Genomic DNA, 16476 nt, shown 5'->3' with positions numbered 1-16476 from the left:
ATCCTTTTTATCGGTCAGAGTCTTTTCGGCGTCTAGGTGCCTAGTGTGAGAGTACTAGATGCATACCAAGTTTGGCATGGTCCCGATGAGGCGATGATCATTACAGACATCCTGGTCCGGTTGTAATCCCTAGCATTGCGGTTGATGAAATAGTATAGTTAAGATTCCCGGTTAACATGGCAGGCTTTTTTGCAACCAAAATTTCCCTCCCAGGTGGCCTTCGTAAAGCAGATCGAAGCCATTAGATCCAGGATCATCCAGCTATGTCTTGCGGATATGAACTCAAGTATATGAGATATGTCGGGGCAAGCAATCAAATGCAGATGAAAATATTCAATAGTATAGCAGCATCAGATCAAGCACTTCTCTTGAAATAGAGACACTCGTCAAGATTGTAGAGAAGATTTCGACGGCGATCTGTTAGGCTTTTATATAGGCACATCCCCGCAATCTGATTGGCCGAAGCAAAGCGCGTCGCCAAGCTGGGTCCGGCCGCATTCGAGCTTCACCTGAACATCTCCAATCTTCAATCTCCAATCACTCGCAGTCAGACAGTTCGCTCGGTTATTCTGCTTTTCTCATTTCATCGGTTACGCATCTGCTCAGTTTACTCAGTCTAGGCTGCTGCCGACTGAGTAGAGCGATATGCCTCAATTCAAGGATGAGCATGTTCTGGTACGTCGCGCATCTTGTCTTGCACGGATCCCCAAATTATCATCTGTATCACGAGAGGTCGCTAAGAACTTATAACCTAGCTCATTGCGCCGGGCTCTCAAACTACACTCGCGCAATTAGGCTTACCTGAATCATTTACTCCTGCCAGTCACCGGTTCCCCACGCGCATGTTCCCCGCCGAAAAGAAAGGCGAGTATGAGCCGTTCAAAATTCGCGAGAAAAAGAAACCAGCTACATCTACGAGCCAAAATACCAATGGACAGGAGAAGCCTGATGTTGAAATGACAGAGGCACCCAAACAGGAGGAAGGTGCGGAGACTGCAAATGATTCTACAGAAGAGAAAAACCCAGGGACGAGTAACGCCGCGCCTGCTGAAGGAACGAATGGAAATGGGGGGGCGGAAACGAACTCAGAAGAGGCCGAGCCCAAAGAAGAAACATTCCTGGAAGAAGATATAATTTCTGACGAGGGAGCCATATATCCTATACAAAATGGACATATCGTTGACTGGCCTTGTTTCTTGGCCTTGCTCGAACATGTATACAATACACTCAGTCCACCGTTTCACACCCCGGTCCTGATCATATCCGAACCAGCTTGGACAGCACGTGATCGCGAAATTCTGACACAGTTCATCTTTGAGAAATTCAAACCACCTGCTTTCTGTCTCATGGACTCAGCGCTCGCGGCTTGCTATGCCTATGGCACGGTTACTGCGACGGTTGTTGATGTCGGCTACGGCAAGGCAAATGTCACTGCTGTTCTGGAGTCTGTGGTTCAAGATCAGGGTCGCGGAATTGCTCTAGAAGGCTGTGGTGGAGAAACGATGACGGATCGATTGGAGGAGCTTCTGAAACCTAAAGGATTCACGAGAGAAATGTGCGAACAGCTGAAGCGCAGTAATATTACAGAAATTCTTCCGCCAGGGACCCCGTTACCTGGGTCTACTGGTACTTCCAGCAATCAAAACGGTGCCAACCCAGCTGCTGCTGCTTCCACAGGTTCGAGTGAAGCAAACAATGCGTCCAAGCTTCCACGAGGACCTGGTCGTGGAACACAAACTGAGAACAATGAAAACGGTGATGATGATGAAGGCGTACTCGATGTTGCCGCCATTATTACCAGTGGTAATACAACAGAGTTCCTAGCCAAGCGTGAAAAGGAAAAAGCGGTTTCTGGGCCGGGGAAAAAGGGCGGTGCTGATGCAAATAAGCCTACGCGTTTACCAAACTCCAAGCGTGAAACTGCTACATTCCAGTTTGAGGAATTTGTGCGAATAGAGGATTCGGTTCAGTATGTACGGCAAAGACGAGAAATTGAGGTTGGGCCTGAGCGGTTCTTGCTTGCAAGTCCTGGAAAAGACAGGATGGAACGGGGTAGTGGTGGAATATTGGAGGATTTGGCTGCCCAGATTCATCATACTATTTTGGCTGTTCCGGATGCTGCGAAACGTAGTGATTTGTGGGATAATCTGATCATTATTGGGAACGGGAGCCGCATTCGTGGTACGTACAACTCTAGGCTTCTTTCTTTGACTATACTGACTGAGATTACAGGTTTCGTCCCGGCTTTACTCTCTACAATCACGCAAAAATACATCCTGTCACCATCGGCAGGTATCTTCACCTCTGAGATCCCCTCGAATATATCCACTCCAATGGCTACCGGCACAACCACCCCTGCAAACCTTGGAAGCCAAACGCCCAACCCTCTCCCTTACCCTGCCGCGCACGGAGTCAACCCATTACTTGTTGCGGCAACACACGCCAACACACCAGGCATGCAGGAAAATCAAGCCTATCTCGCCATGTCAAGCATGCACCGCTCCACGGGACACTCGCAAACACCCACATCAGTAAAAACGGTCAAACCGCCCGATTACTTCCCCGAATGGAAAGATCAAGGCGGCAGCAATGCGCCAGGTGCTACAGGTGCAGGCGGTACAAACACGACATCTGCAAATCCGGCGGGAGCACCGCGTCCGGGGATGGAAGAGTCGGTGTTCTTGGGAGCTCAGATTGCGGCCAAGATCGTTTTTGTTAATGATAGTCAGGGTCAATATAAGGGGTATTTACCGCGAGCCGAGTATAATGACAATGGGCCGTCGGCTATTCATGAGTATGCTTTGGTTTGATTATCCCCTTTGTTTATTGTCTTTCATATTCGATACCTGGAGAACGAAAAGTATCTTTCTACATGTTTGATCTTTGCTATTGAAGGATGTTCGGATGGGAGTTTGGTTGATTGGCGCGGTGGATAATTTGATCTGAGTATCAGATGTAGTTTAGAATCGTCGAACTTTTGAATTCTTGAAATCGTGAACTCTTGAACCGGGTTAGTTATATCACAAAAGAATGAAGTAGATAATCTAGCCAATCAGAATCAAGGTGGCGAAGTAAGCACGTGCCACACCCGAATATCTACCATCGCAACTCATACAAATCCAACTTCTCAACTTGCAAACCTCCCAACAACCCGAAAAACAACAAAATGCCTCGTGCCGAAGCAGGATCTACCAAAGCAATCAGCAACAAACTGAAGTCTCGCGGGCTAACAAGACTTAGGTGGTATTGCCAGCCCTGTGAAAAGGCCTGTCGCGACGAGAATGGCTTCAAATGCCACGTTCAAAGCGAATCGCACGTTCGACAAATGCTCCTGATCGGCGAAAACTCCAAAGCAGCAATAGACAAATACTCGGCCGAGTTTCTGAAAGAGTTTATCGATTTATTGCGTACAAGCCATGGGGAGAAGAAAGTCCACATCAACCACTTCTATCAGCAGGTTATCAGCAACAAGAGTCATACGCATATGAATGCGACGAAATGGACTAGTTTGACGCAGTTTGCAGCTTATTTGGGTCGGGAGGGGATTGCGAGGGTTGAAGAGACGGAGAAGGGGTTGTTTATTAGTTGGATTGATAATCGGCCTGAGACGTTGAGAAGGAGGGAGGCTGTTATGAAGAAGGAGAGGCAGGATAGGGGCGATGAGGAGAGGGAGCAGAGGCAGATTCAGGAACAGGTTGAGAGGGCGCGGAAGGCTGAATTGGCTAAAGCTGCTGCTGATAAAAGTGCTGGTGCTGGGGCTGGAAGCAGTGGGGAGGAATCGGAGGAGAAAACAGCGGGGATATTGGAGAGGAAGGAAGGTGAAAAGGTTAAGCTTAGTTTTGGAGCGAAACCTGCTATGCCTACGTCTTCGGGTGAGGATAAGGCTGAAGAGAAATCTGAAGAGAAGCCGGAAGGCCCTGCAAAGACTGCAATATCGTTCTCTTCCTCGACATCGAAACCGAAAAACGTGTTTTCGTTAGCGAAACCCAACGCCGTCAAACCATCGAATGCATTCGCGAGCGTCAAGAAGTCGACATTTGTGCCACAGCAGCAAAAGATTTCGCAACAGGAGATGATCATGAGGAAGGAGATGGAGGCGATGGAACAGAAGAAGCGCAAGTTTGGTGGGAATGTATTTGATGCGGGGAAGAAACAGAGGGTCTCTTGATTCATCTCAGAAGAGAAGATGCATTATTTACACATCACGAGCATGACACTTGTCTAACCACACAAAGCCGTGTCCGGTCCAACAGGAGGGATTCAGGGCTTGAGCGGAGTCGCCACCAGTCTAGATTCGAATCTCTCATCATGCCGAGGCACCTCGAGCTCCATACGATCTTGACTTGAGAGTCGAGACATGCGCAAGAAACTCCACTACGGGTCTCCACTATAGGTCTTTTACATATGAATAGCCTATCTGCTAGATGATCATGATAGAATCAAAAAGATTACAAACAAAATCTGAATATATATTCCAAGAAATAGATCAATATGACACACGAAACAAAGTAAAGAAATCCAGTCTTGGTCAAACAAACATAAATGTCATTATACATAATATGATCGTCAGAAGAGAGGAGATGATATATCAAAATATGATCAATCACTCAAGATACGGCTCCAATCTTCCCATCAATTCATCAACACTGATTCCATGATCCCCATCATATCCACCCTCAGTAGTAGAAGCGCCATGATCATGCTTATGAGGCGGAATCAAAACAGATGGAACCAAATGAATCACTCCTTCCTTGACGGGGACATTTGCCACTGCTACGGGTGTGTGTTTGTTAACGGTTATCAGGGCCAGACGATGGAAGTTGCGGATGTCGATGGAAATAGGTTTCTTGTCGAGGTATGTCGGGAGGTCGAACTATATTATATCATCAGTATATATCAAGATAGAAATGGACAGGGATTTTACATGTTTCTTAGCAACAAGACTATCCTCCTCATCGTCGTCATCATCGGACTTAGCTTTATAATACGCATCCGTAAAAACGGTATGTCCGGGAATAAGATGATACTTCAACAACGCCTTTAGATATTTCTGACCCGCCGGACTGAACAGGAATGCATTAACTTCAAGCGGCAATTTCGCGAAAGCGTCGTTTGTAGGCGCAAAGAAAGTACCGCCAATTGTCGGAGTGGAAGGGTCGAATTCGTCGATTAGACCTGTTTTCATTAGGGCTAGATCCAAAGTGCTGAATACGGAGGGGACGAGTTCGACGATGGTTTTGGAGTAGAAGGCTGGGAGGAGGAGGTTGTCGATTGCGTGGATTATGCCGTTGGTTGCGTACTGGTTATTATTAGTCTTTGTTCTCGGGTTGTTAGAGGAGGGGGGCGAGCGTACGATATCAGGCCGGATGACATGCGAGTGAAAATTCAAGGTCAATCCTTTACGGGTCAGGGAAGTACTGATCCGTTGCGGGAATTTGCTCTTGGTCTCCTCTTGTCTAAGAGTAGGTACTGTCTGGACATTGAAGAAATCGGGCGCAGAAAAGACTTCGGGAGAGATGTAGTATTCGAGCAGGTGGAGAATAGCTTCTTTGCTGATGTTGTGATGCGGATGATGGATATTCTTGAATGCAGAGTCCACGGGCACAAAGACGGTGTGTTTCTTGCCAGAAGTCGAGTTGAGAAGTTTCACTACATCGTCGTACTTGTTGATGAGGTGAGTGAAGATGTGGGTGTGGTTGCTTTTGGAGATGAGTTCGTAGATGGTGAAGTCTGAGTGGTCGTGATGACCACCATGATGAGGATGGTGAGGATGATATCCATCATTCTGGAAAATTGGAGCTGGGAAGCCGAGCAGATGCTTCAATTGAGCCATGGTCTTGGATAAGAGACCACCGGGACGATGGTGTCCGCATGCTGGAATATCAAAGGCATCCACTTCGTCATCTCCATGTTTCGCCTTGTGATGCTTGCCTTTAAAGTGCTTCTCCTCAAAATCTGATCTCTCTAACCACTCAAGGTCGATCTCCTCAAACTGCTCGACACTCTTCTGCAACCCATCTACTAATTCGGCCAACCCATACCATTTCTCTAGGGTGCCATCATTTCCGGCTGATCCGGCCAGATATCCGTCATGTTCGTTGTCATATTCATCATTACTATCAAAGTAGTAATGGCCGATGCTTTCCTTTGATGACTCTAGCTTAGAGACTGATTCCTGCACTACACTGGAGGCATCCGCATATTGTGACAAAGCCGAGAGAAGCTGTTGATCATTCCCCGGGATCACAAACGCAGCTGCCAACGAGGCCGTGGAGAGAATAACCGCCGCCTTCATTTTGATGTGCTCTATCCAAAATAACCGCCTGTTTGATAAATTGATGAAATCGAGATGAACTAAATTAATTCAACGGACAAGTCCAATTCTTGTTCTATATATATCGCGGGGATACCTGGTCAGCTAACGTAATGACTCCCAGACAGATCAGCGAATAGATGTACTCAATCATTCGGAATCAGGCAGAAGAAATACGAGATCCAGACTAATTCTCAAAAGCAGGGATGCTTACGCGTTCATCGGGATTAGCTTTGTTCTTCGAATATCCGCGGAGAGAACCTCGAAAGAAGTGTGAATTGATGAGTTGAGTATTTAATCGGAGTGTCCTTATAATAAACAGAAGAATAAAGTATTTGATGAATGATTGAAGATGAGAGTGGCGAGTGAGGTCATGGATATCGCATGATGCTGGACATGGATGGACCAATAGGAGGGCGGGCTGTTCTATACGATCATTCACTATTATTATTATTTCTTATATAGATAGATTTATAGGTGAATATAAAAATTACAGACAAATCAAGCATCAGCTTCAGCTTCAACCTGCGCCTTTCTCTGATGCTCCCTATCCATCCCCCCAAATGTAATCAACATACCCAAATCATACGAAATCTTCAAACAACCTGCAACCACAAACGAAACCCCCAACGCTCCCCTTGAAGACAGGACGCCTGTCAACAACGGCGCCAAACTCGCCGAAGTGGTCTTGACCACATTGATCGTGCCCATGATAGCCGTTCGCTGCTCGGCAGGTAAAGCCTGCGCCAAGAACGCAGACCGAGGCGCAACGTCCATGTTTTGAAGACATGCGCGACCAATTAGGAAAATCATGGCGATAGGCAAGGAATTCGGGACGGACATTAGGGCCAGAAAGAGTCCCGAGGGTAAGTGGGTGAAGACCATTGTTTTGACGTTTCCGAATCGTTTTGCGATTGAAGATGCGAGGAGCATGGAGATAGCTTGGATGACGCTTGTGCCGGAGAAGAGAGAGCCGAGCTCGCCGTCAGTCATGTTGAATTTGCGGCGGAAGTAATACGTTACCCATGACCTGGACGTCTGTCAGTAATTGATAGGATCATCAATGAAGCAAAACGTACAATGAAGCAAGTGCCGACCCGAATGAATCCAGAGCAAAGAGTAGGAAGAGACTAGTCACTAGACCCACGAACTGGGCCTCGACGCCGGGCAAGAAGAATAGTCTCTTTTGCTTTGGCGTGACAACAGTTTCGTCAATTTGACTAGATCCTAATAATGGATCAGTTTCATTAGAAGTGCCTGCATTGTCTGGCTGCTCCTTCTTTCCAGCCTCCACATTCGAACTCAATCCCATCGTCAAGACGAATTTGACGGCACCCACAGCAGCATACAACATGAAAACAACACGGCACGCAGGGATAAAATCCCAACGTTTAGTCTCTTGCAGAATCGACATGACCCAGCCGCACACCATCATACCGAGAGCCGTGCCGGCGGTGCCAATCAATGAATACCAAGCGTAGATATCGCTCATATGCTCTTTAGCCGTAAGATGGGCTATAGTCGACTCTTCAACAGCCCGAAAAGGACCAATTTCATTTCCACTACCAATCATCAGCATTTTTATCCAACACACCATATGAAGGAAGGAGGAGAAATACTTAGGACTAATAACCCCCAAAATCGCCGCAAGCAACAAAACCCAATAATTCCCGGACCACGCAAACGCAACACCACTGCCACACATCATCGCCGAACCCAACAAAAGCACCGCTTTACGACCCAATCGGTCCGCGAAGAGAGTCAGAAAGAAGCTGATTACCACATCGCCTACCAGAGTCAGGGTCATGAATAATCCGATTCGGTCATCGGATATACCCAGAGTAGAGAGGTAAGAGGCCAGAATCAGAGTTGAGCCGCCGTAGGCAAAGAGGCGGACGAAGCGTTGGGAGCAGAGGAGTTTTGTGTCTAGGGAGGAGTGCCAGAGGGAAATTAACCCTAATTCCTGGAGGATGGGGATGAGCATTTTTACAATCAATTGTAGACAAAGCTTTTCATCAAGTGAGTATATTGATTGATTCTGTATAAGAATAATTTGAGGTAAAAAAAAAGAAGCGAAAGAAACAGTCGGAAATGTCGCCGAGGAAGATCTTTGATATCTTCGGCGAATCGGATTGGATGACCTAATCAAGTTTAAATCCGATTTCAGTGTGCCCTAACTTGATATCTCCACGATGATTGCTACGCTTCTGCCGTATCTATCTATCTGTTAACTATCGTAAGTGACTCAATATATGGCGTTAAATCTGCTTTCAGTATTCACCTCCGTGACCGGTATAGAAGTCTGGCACCCTTTCATAGATAGCCCTCCAGCACTTGATAATATCATACCCCTAAGTTTAACCCAGGCACCAATGCGCCGTAAAAGTCATCGTCTAATTGAATTGGAGCTGAGACATACGAGGTTGATGCTAGATTAACTACTCCGTTCCTGAGCAGGTGGCGGTGGCTTCGCGAATACCGTATTGTAGGGCTGTCGTATCCGAGTCATATAAGAAAGGTAGTCAACCGCACACCTCACACAAGACAAAAACAATGATGAGTGCAGTTGACACGGTTATGCATGTCATGAAATCTAATAGCTTGATCAACCATAGGCATTCTACCAAAGCCCAACGATATCATCTCAACCATGAGATATGCACCACAAAGACGAGAGCCCAGTTCTGGAATATGGCTGATCCCGACGCCCAAGATGAATGCCTAGATGAGGCTGAGTTGAAAGCTAAGCTTGCAGCACTTGTCATTCGACACCGAACAAGCAACCCCTTTTTTTCAATACTGATATCGTGAACACACAGCTGAGATAGAAACAGCAACAAACATGACATCTCCAACCTGGACACGGAACATAGAGGCTGATCGTCTCAGGTCTCTATCTGCAACTCTACCCAATGAGCTTCATGGTGTACATGTTGAGCTTTGTTATATCATACAGTCATGTCCTTTGGGCTGAAAATGGGACATTCTCGTTTAGATATTGTCGCTGAAGCGGAGAAAATCCGACAGAAGCTTGGATTGAGTACTCTGCCGACATGTTATATGTCTGTATTGGAGGCACGGTTCATACTTACTCTGTCTCAGTGCGAATCACTCTCTAATAAGGTTTCTAAGTTGAGGAATAGACTTCTCGGGCAGATTGAAGTGGTACGTTCCGCCTCTTCCAAGATTCTTCTTAAAACCGAGACTGATGTGTATCTATGGATATCGACAAGTCTTATAATCCCATAGGCCAGAAAAACAATCTCGTAAACCTCGCAGTTACGCAGCGGCAAGCCAAGGACAGTCGAACAGTGAAGGTCATTGCAATCTTTACATTGATCTTTCTTTCATCTACACTGGTTGCGGTTAGTTCCCAGAACTGTTTGCAAAAGAGTTTCACACATAGAGCAGACATTGTGGGCGGCAGGCCTGTTTCACATCGAAGGTGATAGGAATTGGCGTTTGTTTATAGTGGTGTCTTTGGGCTTGACTTTTCTCGTGCTTCTCTGCTGGGAGGGTTTATGTGTTAGTGTCAGAAGGGCCCAAGGAAAATCGGGCATTGCTAGGTTGCTCGTCTTATGAGGTTGTGGTGTAGGTTGATCAGTATGTTATGTACAAGCAGGTATATACTCACGAATAAACAACATCAAATTCAAGAACTACGCTATATATCCATAACCAGCGCCAAAAACATCAAACATTAAACATCAACTCCGAAAAAAACAAATAGAAGAAAAAAAAAATCAACCCTCAGCCCGTAAAGCCCTCAACCTTGCACCAAGAGCATCCTCCACCTCCGCATCAGCATGTTTATTCGCATGCTCCTTAACATCCTCTTTAGGAGCAGCAGCTGTCACCGCATCCAAAGCATTCCTCAAATCCACTCCAGCGTCATCAGCCAATTGTTCCATCAATTTATCAACTTCACTCTCCCCCTCCGCACCATACTCTTGCTGCGAAACACCCTGCGCCACATCCGAAATAGCACTAGACGCAATCTTGAAATCCTCCGATCTCGCCAAAAAGTTATTCGCGTGCGCTAGCAGATGTTCCAAATTCACGGATTTACTAGCCGCGTCTAATCCCCTCGATGCCAAAGCGAGTGTGCGTGAAGTGTCGCGGGTTGATTGTGCGGCTTTGAGTTCGTTGATTATTACGTCTGCGCGTGCGGCTTCGGCTTTGAGGTTTACTTGGCGTTTCTTTTCGCGGACTGCGGAGCCAGCGTGGATACGTGCGATTTGGAATTCGCGGTTTTTCATGGCTTTGTCGGCTTTGGCTTTTTCGGATTTGTAGGTTGCTTCGGCGCGGAGGGCTTCTTTTTTCAGGCGGTTGGAGTGGAGCTTTTCTTTCATCAGTATAATTCCTACAAGGAAGATGGGAGAGGGAGATACCTTCACATTTGTACGAGCTTCGAAGATGGGGTCTCGGACTGGCATTTTGATGTGTATAGATTTGATATAGACTTGTCAGATGTGTGACGAGGTTGAGCGGTGATGAATGATAAGAGGATACGATAGAGGCGGAGAGGCGGGTCCAGCGTAACGTGGTTGGCTACGTTATCTGGGTGCCTCGACTCTTACCCAAGTTCTACATTAGTACTTTTACTTCTAGGCTACTGAGACTCAACTACGGGATTTTACTTTGTCAGGAAAAAAATATAAATATTTTACACTAACTGGCTTCAGAACTAGCCCATTTCCCATAACTCCGAAAACTCCGCATGCTGGTTCGTTTCATTATTTTGTGCTGCGATTTAAGCACCCTCTTGTCTCGCCCCGCTCTGGTGACTTTATAACGGCCCAAACGAATCGAATCAATGGCCCATGCCATGGTTAGTAACGATTCCCAACTGGGTGTGGTCGTCTCAACAACATCACCAACCTCCGACCGGGTTTGACGAAGAGTTGCTGCTTCAACCGCTAGCTGCAATGCTTTGCCCGTCGCATCGCGAAGTGGACGCGCCAAGGCTGGGCTGCACGCCAGAAGTCTGGTGAGCACTCTCATTCGAAAAACCGATCGAGGAGTCGAGGACCTCGTCGACGACGACGACAGGGTCGGGGTCGAAATCAACCAATGAATCAAAGGCAAATGCCGATACGTCTCCTCCGTCGAAAAGGTCAAAGGGGAGCCCGCTTTCATGGAGTTCAGAATCTGACTCAGAGGGAGAATCACTGTTGAATAGGCGGCGGAAGTCATCGTCAGAAAGAGGAGCTGTAGTAGCACCATTTGAAATGCTTTCAACGAAGAGTGGGTTGGCAGCGGAAGATCCTTCGATTCCTTCGACTGACACTGCAGGTCGCACAACACCGCTGCAGGATGTTGTGTCATGTCGGAGGATTCAGCCAGATCTTCTAGCTTGAGGCTTGGGGAGTAGTCGGATATTGATGGAGTAGGGAATGGAATCTTGTCCATGGTGAAGTCTTCTCCCTCTTGTTTGAACAAGGTAGGAGTAAGTGTGGGAGAGGCGGTATCGATAGTGGTCATGGGAGTCGTGCCGCGAGAACCACGGATCTCAGCTGATAGTTGCGCGACTTGGCGATTCAGGCGGTTGTTCTCCGCCTCCATCTGCGCGAGTCGCTGCAACAAGAACTGATTTTGTTGTTCCATTCGTTGTTTCTCGCCTTCTAATTTCTCCACCTCGAGACGTTTCCGTTCTCGGGATGTTTGTGCTGCTGCTCTGTTTCGGAGGACACGCTCAATACGGCGTTGTTCTTTTTCGTCTTCAGTCTTTGCCCTTTTCCTGTGGATTGTCAGTAACACAACTTATATCCAAGTTCGGCGTGCGCAACATACCGAGGGGGAAGGTTGGTCTTTGGGGTGGGAAGTTCCTGGCCCCATGACTTTCGCTTCTTGACAGGCTTCTTCTCTTCCGTCTTGGTTTCTTCCACCTTGACCTCGGCCGGCGGCGATGCATCTAACGATGTGTCTGCCGGTGAGATGGTGAGTTGGGGGACATCCATGGGAGTGGTGTCCCGAAGCATTTCCATCGGGGACATCAAGTTTTCCATTTTTATTCGTGTAGTGTTTGATAGAATCGTGTTGTGTAGTAACAAAGCCTGTCAAAGGATGTGGCAATCATAGAAATCACTGGAGAGTTCCCGTCGAGGGCGAGTTGATGGACAAAGGTCACGGTGTCCTGTTCATCCAAGCGAAGATCCAGAGTGTGCACTCCAGTGACAAGAAGTGGAAGAGGCCAGGTGTCTGTTTTGTGTCAGGAGTATAAGTGGGCGAGGACAAGCCTGGTCGAGGAGAGTCACAGAGGGCAGGCAGCGATGCTTTTTAAGGCCAGCGTGGCCAGTTGCTGCGTCACGTGATGGTATCCTCCCAAAGGGGGAAGACGCAGTCGAGTGGGCCAATGAGGGGCCGCAAAGGGGGCGGAGTTACACGGACTAACCAATCAGCAGGCAGATTGGACGCACTCTGCAGGGGCTCCTTTTGTCATCTGTCTCACCCTCGGATTGTCGGCCTTACTTCTTAGGCTCTTACTATGGTACCTGTAGCCCACACGACGCTTTAATCTATCCGATCCCACACTGCGTCTCAGCAGCGTTACATGTCGAGTCACCCATCGCGCATGTTGTGCGACGCCAATGTAGGACCGATGGGCGAAGTACAGCATGTGCAGCATGTGCCGGGATTCGGATAGATGAGGTGAGTCGTACCGAATACCTCCTGAATCTAGGGATACCACTGTCTGTCAGTGCTGGGGCGAGGCTGACGACGCCTGCCCCTTAGAACGGGTTATTGTTTCTTGGTCTGGGCCTGGAAGGACTGGAGACGTCAGCGCCTGGATGCTCAGTAATGTATGGTTCTCGGAGTACAGTTAGGAGGTCCCCGTGGGACTACTTAGCTCCTTTCGACTCGCGAATGTACGCCTCCGGTAATTATCAAGGAGTATTTCTTGCCGAACAATACTTTCCGCGGACTCGTAGTATAGAACTGCCTTCTCCGTACAGAGTACGTACGTACATAGGTAGGATTGCTGACCTCTCCCATTGTCAGCACATTTCATATCCTGAACCGAATTCATCGAATGATATAAGTAGAACTAGCATATGAGAAGCTAAAAGCACACCTAACGCCGACAAACCAGCATGACTTCCAGTATTTTAAGTAACAAAGAAAACTCGTCAATATCTATGCATCTTTATGTATAGCTCGGAAAAAAAAATTCACATTTCAACATCCATGGTATCATCCCCCGCAGCGGCGGCAGCAACAGAATCCGCACTGGGAACAACCACACCTCGTCCTCGACCCGCAAGAAGTTCTCGACGAACTTCAGGACCAATATCCTTGTGACCGCGGACCAGCAACAGATCGAGCAGAGCTTCTCGCTGGTCTTCGGTGATATCGTTTCGGTATCGTTGCGCAAAGACGAGGAGGGACTGGTGCCATAGAACAGGTAATTTATAGTTCATTGATGCGGCTGCTGAATTGTGAGCTCCGTCGATCATCATGTGATCATTCTCAGTGTTATCCATGGCTCGGAATCGGAGGAAGTGGAAGACGAGTGCGTCGATAACTTTGTAAGGTAGGGCATATTTCTTCTCGAGGAATACGCGGATAAAAATATTAGTTGCTCCTGTGCCTTCGGAAGAAAGTGATGCAGATGTCTGTTCGGCAGCGATTTCACATAATCGCAACAATGCAGCTGCTGAATGGAGAACAGGAATGGACACTCGAGCGATAACTGAAGAGACAATGTGAGCTTCGCGTAGTGTGCATATCCCTGAAGCGATTAGCGGGAATAGTAGACCCTTGAAGAAACAGGCCGGCTTATAAAGAGCCTTCTTCAGTGCGTTGTAGACGTGGACGTTGAGTTTGCGGGTTTCGTGAATCTCGTCGCGTACCCGTTCGAGTAGTACCATGTTAATGAATTGTTGAGCAATGGCCGGTTTGGATGAGATGAATATTCTCGTCCCGGCATAGACGGCGTTGGGGGTCCATGAGTCAGGTCGCGTAATATCAAGAAGTGTAGGCCATTGCGGTAACGTAGGTAGAATCTTGAATGGTTTCGGTAGAGGTCCTGATTTATACCGGGAAAGAATCATGCCGACTCTGTTCATTATCAGCTTTGTTTCCCAGAGCACGTTTAAAAAAAAACATACTTTTCATATACTTCCAGTGCCTTTGCGGGTATCTGAACAGCATCCTCTGGCGCACCACCTCCTTTGATCACTTGTTGCCCATCGCTAGATTGATTTGCTTCGTATGCCGCAATCTTTTGAAGAATCAGATCCGCCAGGTTGACGCCAGAGCCTTCTTCACCTTCTTCATTCGGTCGAGGGTCGAAAATGGGATCTTGATCACCGGCCGGGATAAATTTATTAAACATATCCAAGTCATTTGGGTCAACCTCCTATAGCCAACTGGTCAGTCCATTCACCTCGTCTCAAAAGATAAAAAAAAGCGTACCCCCTTGTCAAGATCTTCATCCTCCCAATCTTCTTCCTCAAATTTCTCCTCATCCTCTGAAATATAATCATTCTCATCCCCAAACCGTGCCGAGAAATCAAATGCCTTGTTATGTTGTTGGCCCGCGCCCGTTTCATCCAGCAATTTTTGTTGCTCTGCAGCCTCTTCCTCAGCGAGATCTTGACCAATTTGTAGAATTTTGCGAGATGCTTTGGCATCTATGTATCCTTCGCCGATACTCCTTCCTCCATTTTCTGCATCATCATCGTCATCGTTTTTGCGTGATCGCTTCTTTCCGGATTTTGAGGTTGTTCGTAAATGACCATTAGAGAGGATATCCTCGGCGAGGGGATTGTGTCTTCGCGCGGTGGAGCGGGATGGTGTGGTGGCTTTGGGCATTGTGATTTTTTTTCGCTTCGTTCAAGAGTGTAAATCTTAAATAATCTTTCAATTCGTGTCTTACCTGCCCTTATCTCCTCTGGAGTGCGCCCAATTATTGTTTCCGAGGTCGTACTTTTGTGTCGGTGATATTATTTTTTTTTTCTGCCGTGTGGCGGTGTCTGTGCGATACGCTGATAAGATCAGCCTTATCAGATCCCCGCTAATCAATCGATCTTAACTACATTTTACTTCGAGAATTATGATACTACGGGGAAAAACTCATATTGAGATTGTTGTAGCTATTATTGATTTTAAGTGGGATATAGAGATCAGCTCGAATTCTTTTTACTGGTTCCTACTGACCCCGTCCCTCTACCATCTCGAGACATAGCAATCATCATACCTGCACAGGATTCGTGACTCTAGTCAGATACCAAGGTCCGTTCTGCTCATGGGTTCGAGAGTTCTGGCCCTATTGAGGAGCCAGCTACTGTTGTTTCGAATCTTTTTACCCGGGACTGGTATTCAAAAGGTGCTTCTAGCTTAAGTCATTGATCTGGAGAACATAGGGTGTTCAAATTCTTTCGTTCATCCAGGATGCATCAACTCTAGCGCTTCCCTGCATTCAGACCGACCCTACTAGGACACAATTTCATGATACGGAGTACATTGATTCTAATGCTCAATATGAATGATTTTCGTCCCAAAGTGCGATTGTGGCGGCAATTCGGAAATGATGGCCTGGAAATTGAGACTGCGAAGCACAAGCAAATATATGGCAAAGAATGTTGGCTACTCAGACAGTCTCTTCAAAAGGAGTCATGCAGGCAAATCATTCTGAGCTCTATAGCAATGATTCAGATCTTTAGCATGCTGTTGAGGGTCTACATCTTGGTATCCTGAACGGGATCGAGACCATGTTGAGATGAATGATGAGTTAGTATGAACCGTCCGTATCTGATGACATCCAGAAACTATATAAACTTATTTCTTCTTCAGGGGGAAAACAATATTTCTTCCTGCAAGATACATAAGGAAATTACATCGAAGACCAAACCATCAAAACTGATAATAAAAACTCCGCAAACGAATTCCACGAATTGTTGAAACCTGTTTTCATAAAGCTATCAAAGTGCAGAGCTTATTGGAAAAATGTATGATGACTTGGTCAATCACTTGTATTGCCCAGAGGAAGAATGGGAATGGAGATCTGGTGAGGTTTCAAATGTTATGGCTGGATTGCTAGCTATCAATAAGTTAACTAAAAGCTTTTACAGTAACACCACATGTTCCCATTCTGACCCAAACACCCTTTACCGATGTGCGCGAGTTAGAGCGCATTCTAGCTGTGAACTGCGATCTTC

At 46.9% G+C, this 16476-nt stretch overlaps 6 protein-coding genes across 7 annotated transcripts; 1 reads left to right on the top strand and 5 right to left on the bottom strand.

Annotated features, from left to right (window-relative positions):
• Window positions 1–535: 535 nt before the first annotated feature.
• TSTA_104310 (chromatin remodeling complex subunit (Arp9), putative) lies at window positions 536–4451 on the top strand. The gene is made up of 4 exons (XM_002486405.1): window positions 536–675; window positions 756–2181; window positions 2233–2794; window positions 3064–4451. Exons 1-4 carry the CDS (start codon window positions 646–648, stop codon window positions 4166–4168), a joined length of 3123 nt encoding a protein of 1040 aa, XP_002486450.1. The 5' UTR covers window positions 536–645; the 3' UTR covers window positions 4169–4451.
• Window positions 4452–6618, bottom strand: TSTA_104300 (Fasciclin domain family protein). Of its 2 annotated transcripts, XM_002486403.1 has the most exons (4): window positions 6528–6618; window positions 5354–6389; window positions 4925–5299; window positions 4452–4873 (listed from the first exon to the last, which is right to left on the bottom strand). In XM_002486403.1, the coding sequence occupies exons 2-4, from the start codon at window positions 6293–6295 to the stop codon at window positions 4604–4606; spliced, it is 1587 nt and encodes a 528-aa protein (XP_002486448.1). In that variant the 5' UTR covers window positions 6296–6389; window positions 6528–6618; the 3' UTR covers window positions 4452–4603. The 2 variants fall into 2 exon arrangements, with proteins under 2 accessions (XP_002486448.1, XP_002486449.1); XM_002486404.1 differs by having other exon boundaries at window positions 5354–6618.
• Window positions 6619–6741: 123 nt separating this feature from the next.
• Window positions 6742–8373, bottom strand: TSTA_104290 (MFS transporter, putative). The gene is made up of 3 exons (XM_002486402.1): window positions 7933–8373; window positions 7393–7875; window positions 6742–7343 (listed from the first exon to the last, which is right to left on the bottom strand). Exons 1-3 carry the CDS (start codon window positions 8295–8297, stop codon window positions 6815–6817), a joined length of 1377 nt encoding a protein of 458 aa, XP_002486447.1. The 5' UTR covers window positions 8298–8373; the 3' UTR covers window positions 6742–6814.
• Window positions 8374–9947: 1574 nt separating this feature from the next.
• TSTA_104280 (SNF7 family protein Fti1/Did2, putative) lies at window positions 9948–10789 on the bottom strand. Its single transcript, XM_002486401.1, has 2 exons — window positions 10705–10789; window positions 9948–10653 (listed from the first exon to the last, which is right to left on the bottom strand). Exons 1-2 carry the CDS (start codon window positions 10747–10749, stop codon window positions 10057–10059), a joined length of 642 nt encoding a protein of 213 aa, XP_002486446.1. The 5' UTR covers window positions 10750–10789; the 3' UTR covers window positions 9948–10056.
• Window positions 10790–10984: 195 nt separating this feature from the next.
• On the bottom strand, window positions 10985–12564 carry TSTA_104270 (bZIP transcription factor HacA; the record flags this gene model as incomplete). Its single annotated transcript, XM_002486400.1, has 2 exons — window positions 12107–12564; window positions 10985–12053 (listed from the first exon to the last, which is right to left on the bottom strand). The coding sequence occupies exons 1-2, from the start codon at window positions 12319–12321 to the stop codon at window positions 10985–10987; spliced, it is 1284 nt and encodes a 427-aa protein (XP_002486445.1). The 5' UTR covers window positions 12322–12564.
• Window positions 12565–13328: 764 nt separating this feature from the next.
• TSTA_104260 (rRNA processing protein Bystin, putative) lies at window positions 13329–15219 on the bottom strand. Its single transcript, XM_002486399.1, has 3 exons — window positions 14732–15219; window positions 14425–14675; window positions 13329–14374 (listed from the first exon to the last, which is right to left on the bottom strand). The coding sequence occupies exons 1-3, from the start codon at window positions 15128–15130 to the stop codon at window positions 13486–13488; spliced, it is 1539 nt and encodes a 512-aa protein (XP_002486444.1). The 5' UTR covers window positions 15131–15219; the 3' UTR covers window positions 13329–13485.
• Between the last annotated feature and the right edge of the window lie 1257 nt (window positions 15220–16476).

Source organism: Talaromyces stipitatus, genomic scaffold (assembly GCF_000003125.1).
Source record: "Talaromyces stipitatus ATCC 10500 scf_1105507295511 genomic scaffold, whole genome shotgun sequence".
In the NCBI taxonomy this organism is placed as follows: domain Eukaryota; kingdom Fungi; phylum Ascomycota; class Eurotiomycetes; order Eurotiales; family Trichocomaceae; genus Talaromyces; species Talaromyces stipitatus.
This window is presented reverse-complemented; position numbering and strand designations above follow the sequence as displayed.